Below are 19732 nucleotides of genomic sequence, written 5' to 3' on the forward strand. Positions count from 1 at the left end.
TGAAAGGAGCTCACATTTTTTTTTAGGTAAACTTGTTTGATGTTATACCTTAATTCCTTAATATTTTGACTACAACCTTCACATCATTCAAAGTTGGAACCAGTTACATGGGCTCAAAAACCAACAGGGATACTTCACAGAAGTGAAATCGAAGAGGGCCTACTAAATAAAATGCCATCACTGCTCGGTCTGGATCTCTTTACATCATTAAAGACTGGAAGAAGTATTCCTAGGGAAGCACCACAATGCTGTTACGTTGTTCTTATCCTCTTCTCATAAATTCTTAGGCACCACTGAGGACAAGATACTGGGTACATGATCTTTGGTCTGAACCAGTATTGTGTTGTCTCTCTGTACAGTATTAGGTATTGTGGCAACACTGATCCAATTATAAATGTTACTACAAACATCATACGTAATGCTAATGATCTATAAAATAAGTTCTGAAGATTTACAGTATCCTCCTAAAGCAAAAATTCTGGTTAAAATCTTAAGGAAGTAAATCAAAGGATCTCCTTGTATTATTTGTCTCATTCACTTCCTTTATTTACTTTCTAGGTACAAATAAATTTTATTGCAGAAACATCTAAAAGTAGTCACAATGGGTCTTGTTATGCTAAAATAATACACAAAAGTATACAAGACATCATCTTTGCCTCAAAAGTACTTATTGTGGGACAAGATAAAATAGACCAGCAGTGAAATGGAGGACTGAAGAAGCTGAATTACTTGAAGGGTAGTTAGGGAAAGGTCATCTGAGTTCCATGATGCATTTGGGAAAAAAAGTGAATAAACAAATTCCAAACCAGTACGTGTAACCGATGGCTAAGAGTCTTCCTTTAAATGCCTTTAAATGGTGTAACCAATTACCATCATTTAGTAACTGAATCCCCAACCAGCTTAATTCTATCAGATGAGTTTGGCACTTTATCTTGTCAGTGTATTTAAACAGTGCCCAGCATGCAGTTGCTCATTCTCCTCACTGACGCAACAAAAGCAACTAAATATATACAGTCATCTTACACAACGTACCATGGATGAGGAGCAGCAGAAAGAGTGAGATGCAGACAACTTAATCATTCACATGAAAAGCCAGAACAAAACTGAACAAAACAACTGCAAAGCACAAACAAGCATGTATGCCTACAGCTACATAGAAATACCAGAGAAATGCAACGTAAGTATTGATATGCTGACTCATTTTAGAAGTGAGCTCCTTTAAATGCAACCTCCCATGGCAGTGAGTCTCAGTGTTCAAGTGGTATACAATACCAATCTCTAGAAAGTAGCCCTTCATAACCTGAAAGTCATATCACAATTAACTTATAGTTACAGTGATTGGGCTTTAACAACTATCTGGAATAAACTGCTAAACACAAGAAACAGACATCTTCATGCTACAGTGTACAAAAAAACACATCCAGAAGACAATGTGAAAGACTATTAGCATTATACTTATGTTTAGGAATTCCTTTTAAAAAGAAGGACGGGGATTGTAAGACTCTTTCCAGTTCATCTACTGCCTCTGCCATTCCTTATTCTTAGTGTTGGTACAATTAAATCTGTATGCATCACAGGTAATCCTACAAACAAGACTGAGATGTGTCTATATACACACTGCATTAGCCATGTCTAGTTGCCCAGGATCGCAGGCTCCTTCTAAACCTGCCACTTATTTGCACTAGTTCATTAATGACCTTTCTGAAATCTCATTCTTTCATAAAAGCAAAAAGGGAATTTTTATTGAATGCTACTTGACACTAAGATTTTCATGCTGTCATGTACATATCTGGCAATTTCAGTAATGTAAGCCCAAAGGATTCAGCAGAAGTGAAGGGAGCTAGGACTGACCTCAAGAGGGTTCTGCTTGAGCTGCTAGGGAATTGCACTTGCACCTCTCCCTCTTATTCTCAGCTATTTCATGGAGCTGACTCCTTCCTCCTTGCTGTAAAGGAAGCCTGCAGAGACTAGCTTAGATTTCAAACAAAATCTTTTGATTCCTAAGCCTGCCTGATATCCTACCTAACAGAAGCATTTTACATGAGTGAACGAAGAATTTCTGACTCTTTCCAAGGAATTGATAAATCTTTCTCAAGCGTTAGAAAAATTGAATGAAGTACAATGCTAGAATGCCATAATTTAGACTAATTAGTCTATGCAATTAAAATCAAATAACACAAGATTTGGAAATCTACAAATTTTCCAACCAGGATGAAAGGAGCCAAGCTAAAAGGCCTAAAAAAAAAAAAAAAAAAGATAAGAAATACCAAATATAAATCTAAAATGACATTCCATAAAACATTACATTTTTAGTGCTCTCCTCCATAATTTTTTTCCCATTTAAATAAAAGTATTAATAATTTAAGCTTCTGGTTGCAGAAGTTTATGATACGCTGCCCTAGAAATACAACAGACCTTTCTTTGTTTTTTTTTTAGCTACCAATTTATTGAAAAGTAAAACTGAAAAGCCTCAGTTTTAAGTCATTACTGCAGTGTTTCAAAGAAAGTGTCCACACTCACCATAGCTGCCACTTTCAGATTTTTCTTCTGGTTGGCTCTCTGGAAAAAAACACAAAAGAGCAAAATAGGAAATGTAACATTTCTGTACTGACAAATACAAAGTGGGCTGCAAAGCAAAGAAGGATAGATTATGATAAAATCACAATTTTGAAGATTATGTTTATAAATTCACTTTTGGAAGAAAAATTTGTCACATGGAGCAACAAAAATCTCTTTTAGTGCACAAACTTGCAACTTAAATGAGATAACTCCATTACACCTCTCACTGAAATCTGCATAAAAGAAGCTACAAAGTTATGGAAATCTAGTGGTACGATTATACTTAAGATAGAAACAATATCCATTTATCTCACCAGTCTCTGTAAATAAATGAACATTGGTTTTGTATATTAAAAAATAAATAAATAAAAAGCTCTGCAAAGGAATACTGTTAATTAGCAGTATGTACATAACGAGCATGAACAACCTCTCTAGCTTTCCTGCAACATTCCAGATAACACAGTAATTTATTTTTTCAGCCTTTCCAACTTTTCATCACTGGCCCTCAGATGATGCTATAGCCCAACTCTTCAGGTGAAAATATAAGTTTCAGATAAATCAGGAATGTGTACTGATCCATGGAGAATCAAAGTACGCATGAAAGAAAAAGAAAAAATGACACATGCTGTGGATAACAAAAAGAAATTATCACCTAGGTGAATGGCAGAGTGCAAAGCAGAAACAGCTTTCTGTGTTAACTTCCAATCCAGCCTTTCAAGAGATAGTGGCCAGATGATTTTGGTAAACCAAGATTTAACATAGAAAGCCCTAAGAAAGTAAATCTCCACATGAATTTCTCAACGTGAAGTTTGACTGCACCTCCTGTATTTGTTTGTTTTACACCTCTCCTAATGTAGGGGATATAAAAAATGTTTTAACTCACCTGAAACGCAGTTAAAAATTATGAAATACTCTCATATTTTGCTTCTAACTCAGACATATAACAGCTATCATTAAGAACACTTTACGTATAAGCAAGAAGGAATTACTGCTGTAACTTGGAGATAAAAGTTTTCAGTTGTTAGTTTGATCGTTTCTGTCATTTGCAGGCTGGGTATTTACAAAACTGAAAACAGGACCTATATTACAAAACCTTCTTCCTGCCACTGGTTAACATGGCTGATTTCCTATTTTCTCAGTGAAAAGGTTGATTGCACGAGGACCAATGCAAACAGTAGGATCCAACAACACCAAGCTGAATGGTGCAGCCGATACACCGGAGGGAAGGGAAGCCATCCAGGGGGACCTGGACAGGCTAAAGAAGTGGGCCCATGAAAACCTAGTGAGGTTCAGCAAGGCCAAATGCAGAGTGTAGCACTTGGGCCAGGGCAATCCCAGGTGTTTATACAGACTGGGTGAAGAACCCTTTGAGAGCAGCTCTGTGGAGAAGGACTTGGGATTCTGGTGGATGAGAAGCTGGACATGAGCCAGCAGTGTGCGCTTGCAGCCCAGAAAGCCAACTGTGTTCTGGGCTGCATTAAAAAAGAAGTGGCCAGCAGGGAGAGGGAGGTGATTATCCCCCTCTACTCGGCTCTTGTGAGGCCCCATCTGGAGTTCAGGTCTGGGGACCTCAGTACAAGAAAGATGCAGAGCTCTTGGAACAGGTCAAGAGGAGGGCACTAAGATCATCAGAGGGCTGGAGCACCTCTCCTATGAGGGAAGGTTGAGGGAACTGGGCTTGTTTAGCTTGGAGAAGAGAAAGCTCCAGGGAGACCTCATTGTGGCCTTCCAGTACTTGAAGGGAGCGTATGAACATGAGGGAAATGGCTGTTTATGAGGGTGGACAGTGATAGGACAAGGGGGAATGGTTTTAAACTGAGACAGGGGAGGTTTAGGTGAGATATTAGGAGGAAGTTTTTCACACAGAGAGTGGTGAAGTACTGGAACAGGTTGCCCAAGGAGGTTGTGGATGCCCCATCCCTGGAGGCATTCAAGGCCAGGCTGGATGTGGCTCTGGGCAGCCTGGTCTGCTGGTTGGCGACCCCGCACACATCAGGGGGTTGAAACTGGATGATCACTGTGGTCCTTTTCAATCCAGGTCATTCCATGATTCTGTGATATATAGCTATTTGAATCAGAGATACCTCTTCCACAGGAGGAGTGTGTTCACCTGTATATAGCAGAGGAATCTGCCTTTAACAGAGATTAAAAACATAAAATTCAAGTATTGCAAAAAAACAGTACTTTTCCTGAATATTAGAAAATAGTTTTTGTTATGACTGGATCACATCTCTGCATTTGAAATCTTCTGAGTATGAAAACATTGTGAAGGTGGTGAAGGCAGTTGTACTGTGCCTACTTATAATATATATATATATATAATATATAATAAGCTTTATCTGTGCAGACTGCAGTTGTTCAGCCTCCTCTGTAACATACAAGATTCCCATATAGAAACCTGGTGCCTGACTTTTTCCCCCATCATAGAGACTGAAAGTCATTGAAGTAGGCAGAATGCCAACTCTACTCTCATCATATTGAGTCCACAGTAATACTCCACATATTTCATGCATTATATCCTCAAAACAATTTTTCATGTTTGCATGGGAATTAAGAGTCTGTAATTTTAATAATAAAAATGAAAAGTAAATTAGCTTACCCCAACAACCAGCTGAACTCACTTTATAGTAATTTGTTAATCCTCACAGTGCTCAGAAGAAGCTGGTAAGTAAATACCATTTCCATCTTTTAGAGATGGAAAAGAAAGATGCCATAAGCAAACACTTTTTTTTTTGGTGGACTGCATGTCACAGTAACACATATGAAATCCTGACCCATCAAAACGCTGCCTAATGTAATTACATGACAAACTGGAGTCACATATTCTGCTTCTCTGATAATGGGTTGCATCTTCTCTATGATCCTTACAAATATTTGGAAATTTGCATAAGTGCCAGAGACCTGAAAGGCAGCTGTGGATTGTTTCTTTTGATTCTAAGGATGTCAATAGGGCTTCCTCTCCTGCTGTTACCTGAATACTCTAAAGCCAGTCTATAGAGGACTGAAGGAAATAAAGGAACAAGGAAGTATTAATTAAGACCACAAATCATTTTAGATACCAGAACATTAAGTGACAGCTCAAAGAAATAGACTCAACTGCAAAATATGCTGAAGTATACAGGCATATACCAAAACTCCTGACCAGGCAGAGCCAAAATGCAAAACAATGGGGACATTTATTTTCCAAATAACAGTTTGATGAGAAATGTGAGATGTCAAACACGTATCTAATAAGATTGGAAGTCGTATCCCAAGACAACAAGATTCAGAGTGCTGTGGAAACAATTAAATGTCATTATAGCAATAACTGATTTCTTTATTGAAAGAAAATATCTTGGAAAGATGCTCCTTATTAGTCATTTCTTCCCTTCAGATTTCTTCAAATGGCTGGGTATAGCTGCTATTTCAAAATTCAAGCTCTGAACAATCATTTTCACTGGAATACAATCAGGCACACTGTAAGTTATACAGTAGGCATGATTAATGTGCCAGCACAAAAAAAGGGACACTCCCATTAGAAGTTGTGCTTAAGTAGAATAGACAAGAGATGAACATTGGAGGGCAGTGGAAATAAAGGAGTTGGTACGTAGGCAGAGTTATTGGTACCACTGAATGGGATTATAAAACAAAGAAGCTGCTCTTCATGAAATGAGATTCTGAAAGAAGATGCAGAAAATTGGGTAAGAACGTCTTGGTAAGAGCTTCTTCTGTGAACTACAGGACGGTGAAACAATCCATGCGTGGATGCTTCTCAGGAGGAAGCAAAGGTTCAGCAGTCATTCTGCCAACGCAATTCTCTGAGCACATTTTACTCAAACATCAGTAAGATGGGACAAGAATGAAGGAATTAAATGTCACTAAATGAAACACGAAGGAAATCTCACTTACAAAGAGGGGATTGTGAATAAATATGCAAATTTTCAAGAAAAAGAGTAATCACATCCAAATTTATAGAAATATCTTATGCCGTATTTTACCCTACAGTATAAAATCTTTCTATCTGTCCATCAGTCCTTTACAGTTAGGAATGCAATTGTCTGCCAAGGTCTGTGTTTTTCCAAGCCACATTAGTAGTACATTTTTCCAATAACCAGCTCAGTAAGAAACTTTTCTCATCGTCTGTAACATAGCTGCATTTTTTATTTATATTAAGTGCCAGCAAGTCTTAACTACCTGCTGGCAGAAAAATTAAGCAAGAGGAAATTAAAGTAGTTAAGGGAATTCATTTACAATCACAATTGGAAAAGTTTAATGTTAAATATTTAACAAAAGCATGTTCTCAATTCTTCAGTCAAGACAGAAGCTGTCAAATTATACCACTTCCTTATACCAGTAGGAAGCTTATAAGGATATTTCTAATCCAATATACCCCATACCAAGTCTAAGATTTGCCCTTAGATAGTTCTTAGCTACACACACATAAGAAAAATTCATTCTGCATATATTTCAATGTGCTGTATTGAACAAAATGCTCTCCTTTCCTCCCGCTCAAAAAAATTACAACTGTGATAGCTGATGACAAAGATAAGATAAAATAACTGGAAGCACAAATAGCATTGTTGCATAGCAACTGTTGATGTACATATGGTGATGTTTATGGAACAGAATGTAGTTCATATTTAATGCTAAAATAATACTGAAATCAGCCTAGACAGCCAGAGACAACTGTGCTCCGGATCCCTCTGCAGTCATCAGTGAAGTATTAGCTCAGACCTAGTACATGCAGTAGAAGATCAAGAAACTGCACATGCAGTAGAAGATCAAGAAACTGCACTTCATTAGACTCTGGACGTAACGAAGGGAACGTCAAAGAAGCTATTTCTGTCCATTAACTAACATAGGACAACCAGAGATAAAGAGATTCAATGTGAAGTGCTGAGTTGGCCAGCTGGGTAAACTCCCAACAGCATCTTCTCTGATTACAAAGGATTTCAGATGCAGCTTTGTCAACCCTCATTCATTTTCTGAATTAAAAAGATCAGAGAACATCCTGAGCTGGAAGGGTCCACAAAGATTGAGACCAACCCCTGGGTCCACACATCCAAATCATAGACCTGAAAGTGTTATTCAAATGCTTCCTTAACTCTGGCATTTTGGGGCTGTGACCACTGCCTTGGGGAACCTGTGCCAGTGACCAACCACTCTTTGGTGAAGATGGTCACAACATAATGGGGATCACAGGATTAGAGGATAGCAGACACAAAAGATCTGGAAAGGAAATATAAAGGAAATCCAATTGTTATATGCAATTTTCTCTGTTTTAGATTAAGTTCAGTCCTCAGGAAAGGTACTGAGTGAGAGCAACAGTGCAGAAAGCACTTTTTGGTTCATATTTTGTTCATATTATTCCTCGGATATATCCTTACAGATGCAACATCAGAAATGCCACTGGTGCAGCAGTTCTACACCAGCTTAACCACTGGACCATGTTTCAAATTAACATATCAAATCTGTAATATGGTGTACTTTGCAGAAGACAAAGCAGAAAGATCACCAACACTCTGCACAAAATATATTAATTATAATTTGAAAACAAACATTTGTCTGTGAGCAGAAGAATTTACGCATTTCAATTTCCTCCAACTGCTTCTTACTATGGATTAACTGGTGTTTAAAGAGTTGTTGGAGCCTTTTTCCATGGCTGACACAACATTGAAGGATCTTTTCCATTTGGACTCAGAGAGGGCAGCAGCATCTCATTTGGTTAGGGTACACTCTTCAGACACTTAAGTTTTCACAGGACTGAAATTGTCCATGGAGCTCAAAACATACTGGAAACAGGCATTCCAACACAAGAGTGGGTGCAGGAAGATGGTGTTGGTAAACAACCAGGATGGAACTTTGGATATATTTGTCATATTCTTTTAAACAATCAAAAAAGTAAAGCAAAAAAGTACACTGATACTTATTTTTGATTGTATTGCCAATACCAGCTTTAACACAACATTAAAACTGTTTAGATATTTTGCACTAATTGCAAGCCATGCTTGCTATACCCAAGTAAAAACAGTGTTGACAGGTTCTGTGCTTATTCAGTGCTTCCATCCAAACATTTGCCATTCCAATAAACACTCTTTACTCCTAATTAATATTATAACTTCTTAATAGATTTATGGTCCTTGAGTAACACTTTGTAGTTGCTAAGAAATGCTATCTTTTTAATCGATTAAATCAATAAAAGCAGGACAGTATCTTAATACCTAAAGGTTTCAGTTCTTTGTATTACAGCTGGCAAAATGGAAATCATAGAATCATAGAATGCTTTGGGTTGTAAGGAACCCCAAGGATTATCAGGTTCCAACCCCCCTGCCACAGGCAGGGCAGCCAACCTTCAGATCTGGCACCAGACCAGGCTGCCCAGGGCCCCATCCAACCTGGTCTTGAACACCTCCAGGGACAGAGCATCCACAACCTCTCTGGGCTCCTTCTCTTATGACTCCTTCTTTCTCCAACACCCAAAACATGGCTATGTAACTTCAGTGGAAAACCTTACAGCACATGAGACTTATAAACAAGGCAGTCTGCTGAGCATACCATACACTATAACACCACCATGTAGCTTAAACCTAACATGGAATTTAGGATGTATTACCTTGAACATCCAAATCAATTACATAGATAGCTCCTGAGCTGTACTTAAGGCATGCAAGGCAACTGGTATTCAGCAAGAAAAAAAAAGCAACCTTACTGCTGCAGTGTTCAGTATTATGACCTTGTCAAGCTTTAACATACTTGAAAAGACAGTTTTATTTGCAGAAAATGTAGTAAACTGATGTGTTTATTGCTAAATTGAACCTGTTCAACTGGACTGAGGAGCAGTCATCATTTTTATGAAACTAAATCCACAGTTGAGACCTTGGTCTTCCCAAAAGCACATGGGAACACAAAAGCACTTTTCCAATGAAAAGTCTAAAAGAGAATGACAATATACTGCACTGTATGCTCTCTGTTCGTTTTAGCAGACCCACAGTTGAAATGTATAAGATAACACAAAAACAAACAAACAAAAAACCAATGATGATACATAAGCAGAAAACCACAAAATAAAGCGTAGAGCTTACTTCTCAGTCTTCTGGCCTTTACAGCATCCAGATCATTGAAATAATGCATACTAGGACTATAACAAATAACAGCAATTCTAATTTACCTGTTGAACTTTCTGTGAACACTGTTAAGGTCTGTCCTCCCACACTTTGCAAAAGAAATGGATGCTCCCTTGGTGCGCTGACAGAAGCGGGTTTTCCTCCAATATCACTGATGCTTGCAAGCTCTTCATTCAAAGTAAATGACACCTAGCAGTCACAATTATCAAAGTGTTACTAAACAGACTCAACTACACAGTTTCAAGAGTTACAGGGAGATACAAAGAGAGGAAAGGCAAGGAGCATAGAACATTTCTATTTCAAAAACATAGAGTGAGACAAGACTTCATACATGAATCTCCCGTTGAAATAAGGTATTACAAGTTTTCATGTATTCAGTAAAATTTACTCATCTTTTAATAATTTTATGACTCCTTTCACTCAAAGAATGTTTTCATTTCACTTACTAAAATCTAAGGCAAACAGCTTTTCAGACATCACTTAGTATGAGCACTTTAAAATGTTTCACACAGACAGTTTATTCCCCAAGAAAGTGCTAATGTGCACAGCAAGTGTTATTAGCCTGGGAACTCTGAGCTGCACGTAGATTAGAAGTTCAAATACAGCTCCTTTGCTGTACTTACATCACAGGCCTAATAAAGATTCTGAGGAGGTACTGGAGTGACTGGGTAAGCAGAATCCCTAGCTGTGGGATATGGCAAGAAACCTGATGAAGGATTGTTCAGATCAGTATCACATACTTTTCCTGCACATCCTGCTCAGCCTCACTTTGCCACACAGCTCCAGCATCCCTGCAAAGCCAGCTGTTTTCTGGGGTTCCTCACTGCTGGGCTCTATGCATTCCACGACTCTCATCAATATCAAGGCTTGGGCAAGGGGCTCACAAAAATCAGGAAGCATGGCCCATATTCCAGCCTAGAAAAGTCCACCAAAACATGCAGACCTCCAGTAATCTCTCCACTTATTCTATAATTTGTACAAGTTCTCAAACGGTGAACATGGTTTGCTTCCCTGTCATAGGTTGGGTCAGAGCTTCTTCCAGTTCTATGATTCTAAGCAAACTTCAGGAACAAAGAGATTTTATGGAAGTCATAGAATCACAGAATATATCTTGGGCTGGAAGGGACCCAACATGGATCAGTGTGAGCCCAACTCCTGGCTCCACTAAGGTCCATTCAAGATCAAACCCTATGTCAGAGAGCACTGTCCAAAGGTTTCTTGAACTCTGACAGCTCAGCCTCATGACCCCTGCCCTGGGCAGCCTGTTGCATGCCCACTGCCCTCCAGTGAAGAACCTTTTCCTAATACCCAACCTGACTCTCCCCTGAAAGGGAAATCCCACAGTAAGCATACGGGCAGAGGTATAAATAGAATTCTCTACTCTCAGCTGTGTGATGCACTGCTTTATCACAGGTTTAATGAAAAATACAATATTAGAAAACATCAAGTTATAAGCAATTCTTAGAGTTCAAAATATAACACATCCAGAGCCTTTGGATTTAATAGTTACTTACTTCTGTTCTTCCTTGATTTCTGCAAAAGAAAATATTTCACGTTTTAGTTTCTACTTCCACAAGCTTTGCCTTCCCCAATGAAAAAGCAAATTCAGATTCTAGCTTTGTTACTCATTTTGATTTCTGAGCTGCTCAATTGTTTTTGGATGCTGACACCCAAAAATCTATGGGAAAATTCAACAGGTGAGAACAGAAGCAGCAAAATAGCACATCAATAAGTTATAGGAGATTTTCCAGTTAGATGTGCATATTTCTTGGGTTTAAGAAATCAATCACCACGTTATGGGTTACAGCCACTCCCCAGTATAATTTCATGTATTTATGTATAATCAATATACAAGTGGGTTTTTTCAGTTTATAGAGAAATATGCACACAGTGTTTGTGAAAAACAAAGTTATGTAACATAAGAGGTGCAACATTATCTGTTTTACTGCAGGTAACTTAGAAGAAGTACACTGGCTAAGAACTGGAAACAGTGAAGGTACAGTAAAGGCTTACTTGGCAATCCTCAGCTTTCCCACTTCACCTCTTCCTGAGGCTTTACTCCACTGCTGAGACAAGTATTTGGGGACCTAAAAGACAACAGATTTCAAAAAAGCAGATTTTAAAATTCTGTATAAATTGTGTACGTGAACAAACTTTAAATGCTCACAGACTGACCACTTTAGAACATAGTTTGAAGTGCACACAGTAGACAATTTATTCCACTGGGAGAGGAAAAAAAAGAATAAGAAAGCATTAAAATAAGGCCAGGTTAGAGTATGTTTGTCCCAAAGGAGGGATTAGCGTTGAACTATCTTGAATCTTGAACAAGCAGTAAAGGTGCCTCACAGCACAAGGCGCAAACCAACAAGCTGAAAGGTGGCTCATTTCTTTTCCTACTAACACAGCGTGAGCTGAAATCATGACCTGCCCCTCTGCTCTCTGGCCACAACAGACCAGCTCATTGCTGCCAGGTAACCCTGGCTCTTCCATGGCCAGCCTCACACCTCGCTGCAGCTGCCATGCTGCACACACACACTGTAGGTTTCCAAACACATCCTGGAGGGCAGGTGCACCTGCGACAGCACGTCATTTTTCTGGAGATAACAAGGCCAGAAGAATGTGGCCAGTGCTCAGCAGGGTTACCCAGGGGTACTGCTTAAAGACCAGACAAGCTTAAAGAAGATGAGTCACATTTTCTTCAGGGAAATCAAAATGTTAAGTGCTTCTGTCAATAGCCTGTGCTGTCTCTGTTTAGCTGGCAAACAGTTCTAAAACAGAGTGGTGGCGTGAGGGCACATTTCCAGAGGACTTCAGAAAGTGCCACAGCCTTGTCCCAGAGAGCAGCACTGCTGAATTCAGCCCCAGGGCAATGGGAACAGCACTAGTCCTCCAGCCCATGCCTATCTTTCCTTGCCACAAGTCAGCCAAACCGTTATTAGCACAGTGCAATCACGTAGGATTTTTTTCCCCACCATTCAGCAATTATGGCTGTCTTTCCAATGATGGCTTTTAATACAGACTGAACATAACACGTCATTATAATAAATGTGAGGTGGAGCAATTTACCCTCTACACACACAAGCTATTAGATATAGAAGTAACACATCAAAAGAAGGAACACACACCTGTGGCAACGAGGACAATCTCATACCCGACAATTTGCAACTGTCTGTAAGATGGTTCAAGTGATATGGGAATTATGGATTGTGTTCAAAAGGAAATAGCTGAAAGCAGTCTAATTGAAGTTTCTACTTCCTACAAACTCCTCTTAAGTACAGATGTAGCAGTCACTGCAAGAACATTATCTCAAAAACCTGAAGCTTGGTGAACTGTTACAGGAAAAATCATTGTTCTGCACCAGTACCACGCACTAAAGAAGTGTTTCAGTATAGGAATTATGTACCTTTCTTCTTCACATACTTAGGACGAATCGGGGCAAATCTGCACTCTTTATTTTTGCAGGAATGCTTCAGTTCATGTTACTGGCACAGTAAAGTTAATTCCAGCTGACAAAGTCCACAGCTACTGAAAATATCTGTGCCCATGTAGGGAAACGTTGCAAGATGCAGACACTGAGAAACATACCACATTCTATTTGTGATATTTAGTTTCAAGCAGCAAATTGGCACTTTGTACTCTGATTGTGTCCTGCAGAGAATAAAAGTAAGCCAAGTTTTATTCCAGAGCTGAGGAAGCTGGGCTAGAGGGAGGTGTCCCTGCCTATAGCAGGGGGTTGGAACTAAATGATCTTAAAGGTCCCTTCCAGCCCAAACCATTCTATGATTCTATTCCAATTTGTCTGTTCTGACAAACAGTAATCTGCAAAGTTCTAAAGTTCAAATCAATTTAATAATAACCTTCCATTTAATAACCTTTCCAGGGGATCAGGCCTAACCAGCATGGGTTCAAAAAGGGCAGGTCCTGCCTGACCAACCTGATCTCCTTCTATGATCTAGTGATCCACATGCTGGATGAGGGAAAGGCTGTTGATGTGGTCCACCTAGACTTCAGCAAAGCCTTTGACACTGTCACCCACAGCATTCTCCTATAGAATCTGACAGCCCGTGGCTTGGACAGATGCATTCTTGGCTGGATAAGGAGCTGGCTGGAGGGCCGGGCACAGAGAGTGGTGGTGAATGGAGTTAAATCCTGTCGGTGACCGGTCATGAGTGGTGCTCCCCAGGGGTTGGTGCCAGGATCTGTCCTCTTCAACATCTTTACTGATGACCTGGATGAGGGCACTGAGTGCACCCTCAGTAAGTTTGTGGATGACATCAAGTTGGCTGGAAGTGTGGATCTGCCTGGGGGTAGCGAGGCCATACAGAGGGATCTGGACAGGCTGGAAAGCTGGGCTGAGGCCAATAGGATGAGGTTCAACAAGACCAAGTGCCGGGTCCTGCACTATTGCCACACCAACCCCAGGCAAAGCCACAGGCTTGGGGCAGAGTGGCTGGAAGACTGCGTGGAGGAAATGGACCTGGGGTATTGATTGATGCTCGGCTGAACATGAGCCAGCAGTGTGCCCAGGTGGCCAAGAAGGCCAGTGGCATCCTGGCTTGCATCAGGAACGGTGCTGCCAGCAGGAACAGGGAAGCAACTGTGCACCTGTACTCAGCTCTGGTGAGGCCGCACCTCGAGTGCTCTGTCCAGTTTTGGGCCCCTCACTGCAGGAAAGACATTGAGGCCCTGGAGCGGGTTCAAAGAAGGGCAGCAAAGCTGGTGAGGGATCTGGAGCACAGGGCTTATGAGGAGCGGCTGAAGGAGCCGGGATTGTTCAGCCTGGAGAAGAGGAGGCTCAGGGGAGACCTCATTGCTCTCTGTAACTGCCTGAAGGGAGGTTGTAGTGAGCTGGGGGTCGGCCTCTTCTCTCGTGTAACTGGTGATAGGACCAGAGGGAATGGCTTCAAGCTGTGCCAGGGGAGATTTAGGCTGGACATTAGGAAATACTACTTCTCTGAAAGAGTGGCCAGGCACTGGAATGGGCTGCCCAGGGAGGTGGTGGAGTCACCGACCCTGGAGGTGTTCAAGGAACATTTGGATGTTGTGTTGAGGGACATGGCTTAGTGAGAACTGTTGGTGATGGGTGGATGGTTGGACTGGATGATCCCGTGGGTCTATTCCAACCTTGGTGATTCTGTGATTCTATGTTCTTCCTTAACAAAAGTTAAGGAAGAACAGTTAAGGAAGCTGTTCTTGCTTAACAAAACAAACAAGCATACAAAATATCTTTGAACTGGTGCTTAGCTCTTTCCCTTAGCCTTACTGCACCTTGACAGCTGCAGAACAGATAGACAGCAATGTCCTCCAACTTCCCAGCCAAACTCAGCATCAGTCCAGGTGCCACAAGCTGCTAGCATTGGGTCAATCATGTCACAAGCACACAACAAAGCAATAAGTGAACACAACCTATTAAGATATATTTTATTCAGTTTTTGAAGCGGTAACTTTCTATAACAGATTTCATGCCAAATCAAATCTCATTTTCTTTCTAGTAACACGATAAATGCTTTGACATGTGCTCTGGCTGACTCAATGGAAATATTATGATGTGCTCATACCTCGTCAGTATCTAATTTATACTGCCAGGTAATGAGTAGATACGCATTCAGTATAAGTGGAAAAGGACTGAAGGACTCTGATGCCATTAAAATCACTGACTTGCTATACAATATGATCAGACAGGGAATTTATTCAGACTGAGAAGCTGCAGATCAATCATATTCCTTTCAGCTGCACAGACTCAAAGGATGCAATAAATCATCTTTCTGCCAGCCTATCTGAATCAATGGCTACTGTGCAAGAACGAGGAAAAAGGGTAATGAAGAACAACGATCAAAGGATTCTTTCTATCTGTACATGGTTACTTCAGTTAAAATTAGATGGCACGCTCAAAACCACAAGCTAAAATCTCCAGCTCCGTGCCAATGGCATAAGCAATCACAGGAAAGACAAATAATGTCTTACTTCTGTAGAGAATGCTTAACTGGAAAGTTCCTTTTAATCTTACCATGCTAAAAGTTGAACTTGCAGAAGCTAGTCCACTTTCAGAATCTTTAACGTACAGAAAATGTAGTAAGAACAACGCATAAAATCTCAAAATAATGTGCAGAAAACAAGAGCTTGTCCAGAACAACAAGAATTTTCTAAGAATCCTAACCAGGATTTGGAAAAAATGCACTCTCCCAGAAAGACGGAATTGTGGACAGAAGAACTGCCCCTCTGAAAGATTACTTACAGTTCTTGAGACAAGCGGCCTTTATTCTGGGGCTCATAGGTGCAAATACTCTTTTCTCCATAAAGCATACAAGTGAATAAGGAGAAGGAATCAGAGGTACATCACTTCAAGACCTCTTAAGACTGCTGTTCTGTTCTTGCTGTTCACATCACAAGGACACCAGGGCTCCAGCACAAGGGCCCTGCTCCATGCATCTCTCAGCTGCCCTTAGAGAAAAACACACAGGCAGCCCCTACCTCTAATAAACCACTGACCATTTCCTCTCTGTGTACTTTGCTCTTTACATACATAGCTATCCTATCTGTATGCTGTACATACATCATAAATCAAGTAAGAAGCTGAGCTTAGTCTATGTTTCTGTTTTCTTTTATATTATTTCCTCTTTTGCATGTTCAAAACTATCCTCTTTTTTAATATAAACCAATGCAGCAAATTAAAAACAAAACTACAAAAAACACAGACAGAAAAAGAAATTAAGAACTCCAACGCCTAATACTAAACGGACTTTACTTTGCTCTATATATTACTTCTCTTTGTAGCTTTTACATCTTGCTATGGTTTACCAATGTTAGCAATTTTCTACTATTTTTTTATTTATGCAAGATGACAGCCAAATTATTAATTCAGACCACGTGCATGAATACATACCTGCACGAACCATACTTAGGTGTTCCTTTAATTCAGTTTTCTCATTAAAGCAGGCAGCACCCTGTGCTGTAAGAGCAGTATCAGCTGCAAGCACTGATGTGCCTGAACATTCCTGTCTTGCTTCAAGAACCACTAAACCATATCAGACTAAAAGACAGTAATTTTTTCCACACACAGAGGGTGGTGACGCACTGGAACAGGTTGCCCAAGGAGGTTGTGGATGCCCCATCCCTGGAGGCATTCAAGGCCAGGCTGGATGTCGCTCTGGGCAGCCTGGTCTGGTGGTTGGTGACCCTGCACATAGCAGGAGGTTGAAATGATGATGATCTTTGTTGCCCTTTTCAACCCAGGCCATTCCATGATTCTAAGACAACTGAGTTCAGAATCCTTTCCTCAGCTGCAATCAACTGCAGGCACATATGGAAGAGCAGAAAACATCAGAAGAACAGATATTTCCACAGCACGCTCTTCTAGTTTCTGTGATTTTTTACTCAGTGGTCTTGAAAGCATCTTCATTTGTAATATCTCAGTACAGTATGCTTGCACCCATCTGCCTAATGGATTTTTCAGTTTCTGCAAAGGTCTGACAGTTACATCTTCCTACTTCAAAATGTTGCAGAACTTAAATACACATTGTGCAAAGCAGTACCTGATTTGTCTGCTCTGAATGTCCACCAAATGAACTAATTTGTCACTCCCCTCATTATCGCATTAGAGCTGACTCTTACCTGTTCACCTTCTCCTGTTCACTTTTTTCCCCAGTCTCATGCAAAGTTATTCACTATTCTTAGACATCTGTAGGACTGACAATTAATCATGTTCTCAGCCTGAACGATAATAGCATATTGAGGAGTTCCCTCACACAGATATCATTCCTCATTCCTCAAGCTCTTCTCTGACCTTCTAAGCCTGTTATGTCCCTCTCACTGCAGGGATTATAAGGCCAGGTACAGGCCATACAGTGGCATGATATTTCATCTTTTGTTCTCCGTGCTGTTTGTAGTCATGCCTAAAATTGAATCTGCTCATTTGGCTGTTACTGATGTGGCATTTTCACAGAGCTATCCACACCTACTGTAAAATCACAAGCTTCTGACTCAAGGACAACATGCAGGAGAGATCCAACCATTGTGTAAGAATAATTAGCATAGCTTATGCATGTCAGCTTACATTTCTCATCTCCAATTTTCATTTGTCATTTCACCTTCTTGTCTATCAGTGTCATCATATCATTCTGCAGCTTTCTCTGTCACTTTGATTTCTAACTCCGTGGATAAGCCATTACAATGTCTACAATTTCCTGAAAGAAGGTTGTAGCAAGGTGGGGTTTGGCATCTTCTCCCAGGTAACAGAGATAGGATGAGAGGTGATGGCCCTAATTTGCTCTACAGGAGGTTCAGGTTGGATATTAGGAAAATTTCTTCTCAGAAACAGCAGTGAGGCACGCCTAGGGAACTTGCTGCCTAGGGAGGTGGAGTCACCATCCCTGGAGGTGTTTTTGAGGAATGTGCAGATGTGACAGTGAGGGACATGGTTGGGCATCATGGCAGCTCAAGTACGTGCTACACCTCTCACCACTCAGAACCAGCGCTTGGGAACTGTCGCGTCTTTACATCTTCCTTCACACTAAAGCACCACGCCTGTTCCTTCTGCTTCTGAAAGAGGAAGAGGAGGAGAGCGGCGTTCTCCCCAGCCCTGGAGGCACCCGAGGCCAGGTTGGATGGGATAACTCTCCTCACTCCCCTCGCCCCGGTCTCGCCGCACTTACTGGCAGCGCCTCAGGACGGCCGCACAAGGCCCTGCCGAGCCCACGGCGCCGAACGCGGCCCGGCTCAGCGCAGCAAGGCCTCGGAGGCCACTCACCTTCACCAGCCACATGCCCGTGTTCTGCTTGGCCCCCGTGAGGTCCAGCTCGCCCTTCTCGCTCATGGCGGCGCGGCAGCCGGGCCGGACTGGCCTCACACGCAGGACGGCTCCTCCTGCTACCACTGTACCCGCCCGGACCCGCACGGCAGCGCACAGCCGGCAGACGGTGGCCCGCGGCGGACAAGTTACTCCGCCCGCGAATGGCGGAGAGGAAGGGCGGAGCGGCGGCGGGTTCGAGTCCCCGCCCCGGCGTGTGACGGCCACACAAAATGGCGGGCAGGGTGCGTTGTTTTTAATCGAGAGTTGTGGGGTGAACTCGGGAGTTCCGATCTATCCACGTAGCTTCGGGTTCTGGAGGAAATGCTGGAAGAAACAATGAGATGGGTTGCATAAAGGAGCCCAGAGGGAAAGTGAAGTGGTTGAGATGGGTCATTAAAGAAAAAAATGCGGTGTTGTCCTCGTTTCCTTCAATCTGTTATCAGCAGATCGTTATCATATATATGTGTTCTGCTACACAGCAGCCCAGGCAGTGTGAAGGGAGCAGAAGAGAGAAGGCAGAGTGGGAAGCACTGGACAGAGGTTCAGCTGGGTGTGAAACTGGATGCTTCATCACAGGGCACTGCAGCCAAGGGTAGCGGGGCAGAGGATGAGGAATATGCTAACCTTCACGTGTATGAATGTACGAGGGAGGAGGGAGATTTGTTCCACGAGTCCCCCATGGATAAAAAGTGAATAATTGTGCTTAGCTTTCTGAAAAAGGCTCTTACTTCAAGTAAGAAGGTTGCCCAAGGAGGGGGTGGATTCTCGAACACTAACAATTTCTGGCTTTTGTGCAGTTAATTCTGCTTTGAGAAGGGGTACTGGATTTAAATACTCTACTGGATAAAGAGTGCATTTACACTGATGAAGAGCATCACTTGTCAGTTTGCTTTTGGATGCTGTTTCACTGCTTCTCTGTGCAGTACATAGGACAGTTTGTTCCCCAAGTCTCTTTGAGAATGGCCCAATGAAATCTCTCTAGTGGAGACCCAAAGGCCTGGCTGAGTATCCACCAAGGCAGAGATGCAGCCCACAACCTCACTGACAGCTTAACTCTGTGAAACACTGCACCCACACCTACAGCTGAATTCTCTCAGGCCATTTGTCAGCATATGTCCCACCCCTTGCCCTGCTGCAAAATACCCAGAGGTGGCTCTGGCAGGAGTGAGGTGCTCTCCAACACTGTTTTCTCCTTGGATAAACAGCAAATTAGTGACAAACTTATCTCCACTTTTCAGGTCTGTTTGCATGCTCTGATCACACCTGCCACCTCTCTGAAAAA

At 41.6% G+C, this 19732-nt stretch overlaps 1 protein-coding gene across 1 annotated transcript in view; it reads right to left on the minus strand.

Moving 5' to 3' along the window:
• Positions 1 to 19732, minus strand: part of GTF2F2 (general transcription factor IIF subunit 2) — a 91070-nt gene that overhangs the window by 71128 nt on the left and 210 nt on the right. Inside the window, exons 2-6 of the mRNA XM_042868591.1 lie at positions 18409 to 18741; positions 11676 to 11749; positions 11177 to 11195; positions 9707 to 9851; positions 2521 to 2559 (exon numbers count right to left, since the gene is read on the minus strand). Of these exons, the coding sequence (XP_042724525.1) occupies positions 2521 to 2559; positions 9707 to 9851; positions 11177 to 11195; positions 11676 to 11749; positions 18409 to 18741 (610 nt within the window). The remainder of the gene's footprint in view (positions 1 to 2520; positions 2560 to 9706; positions 9852 to 11176; positions 11196 to 11675; positions 11750 to 18408; positions 18742 to 19732) is intronic.

This window comes from Lagopus leucura, unplaced genomic scaffold (assembly GCF_019238085.1).
Source record: "Lagopus leucura isolate 7727_CA_CO unplaced genomic scaffold, USGS_WTPT01 Super-Scaffold_100001, whole genome shotgun sequence".
NCBI classification, from domain to species: Eukaryota; Metazoa; Chordata; class Aves; order Galliformes; family Phasianidae; genus Lagopus; species Lagopus leucura.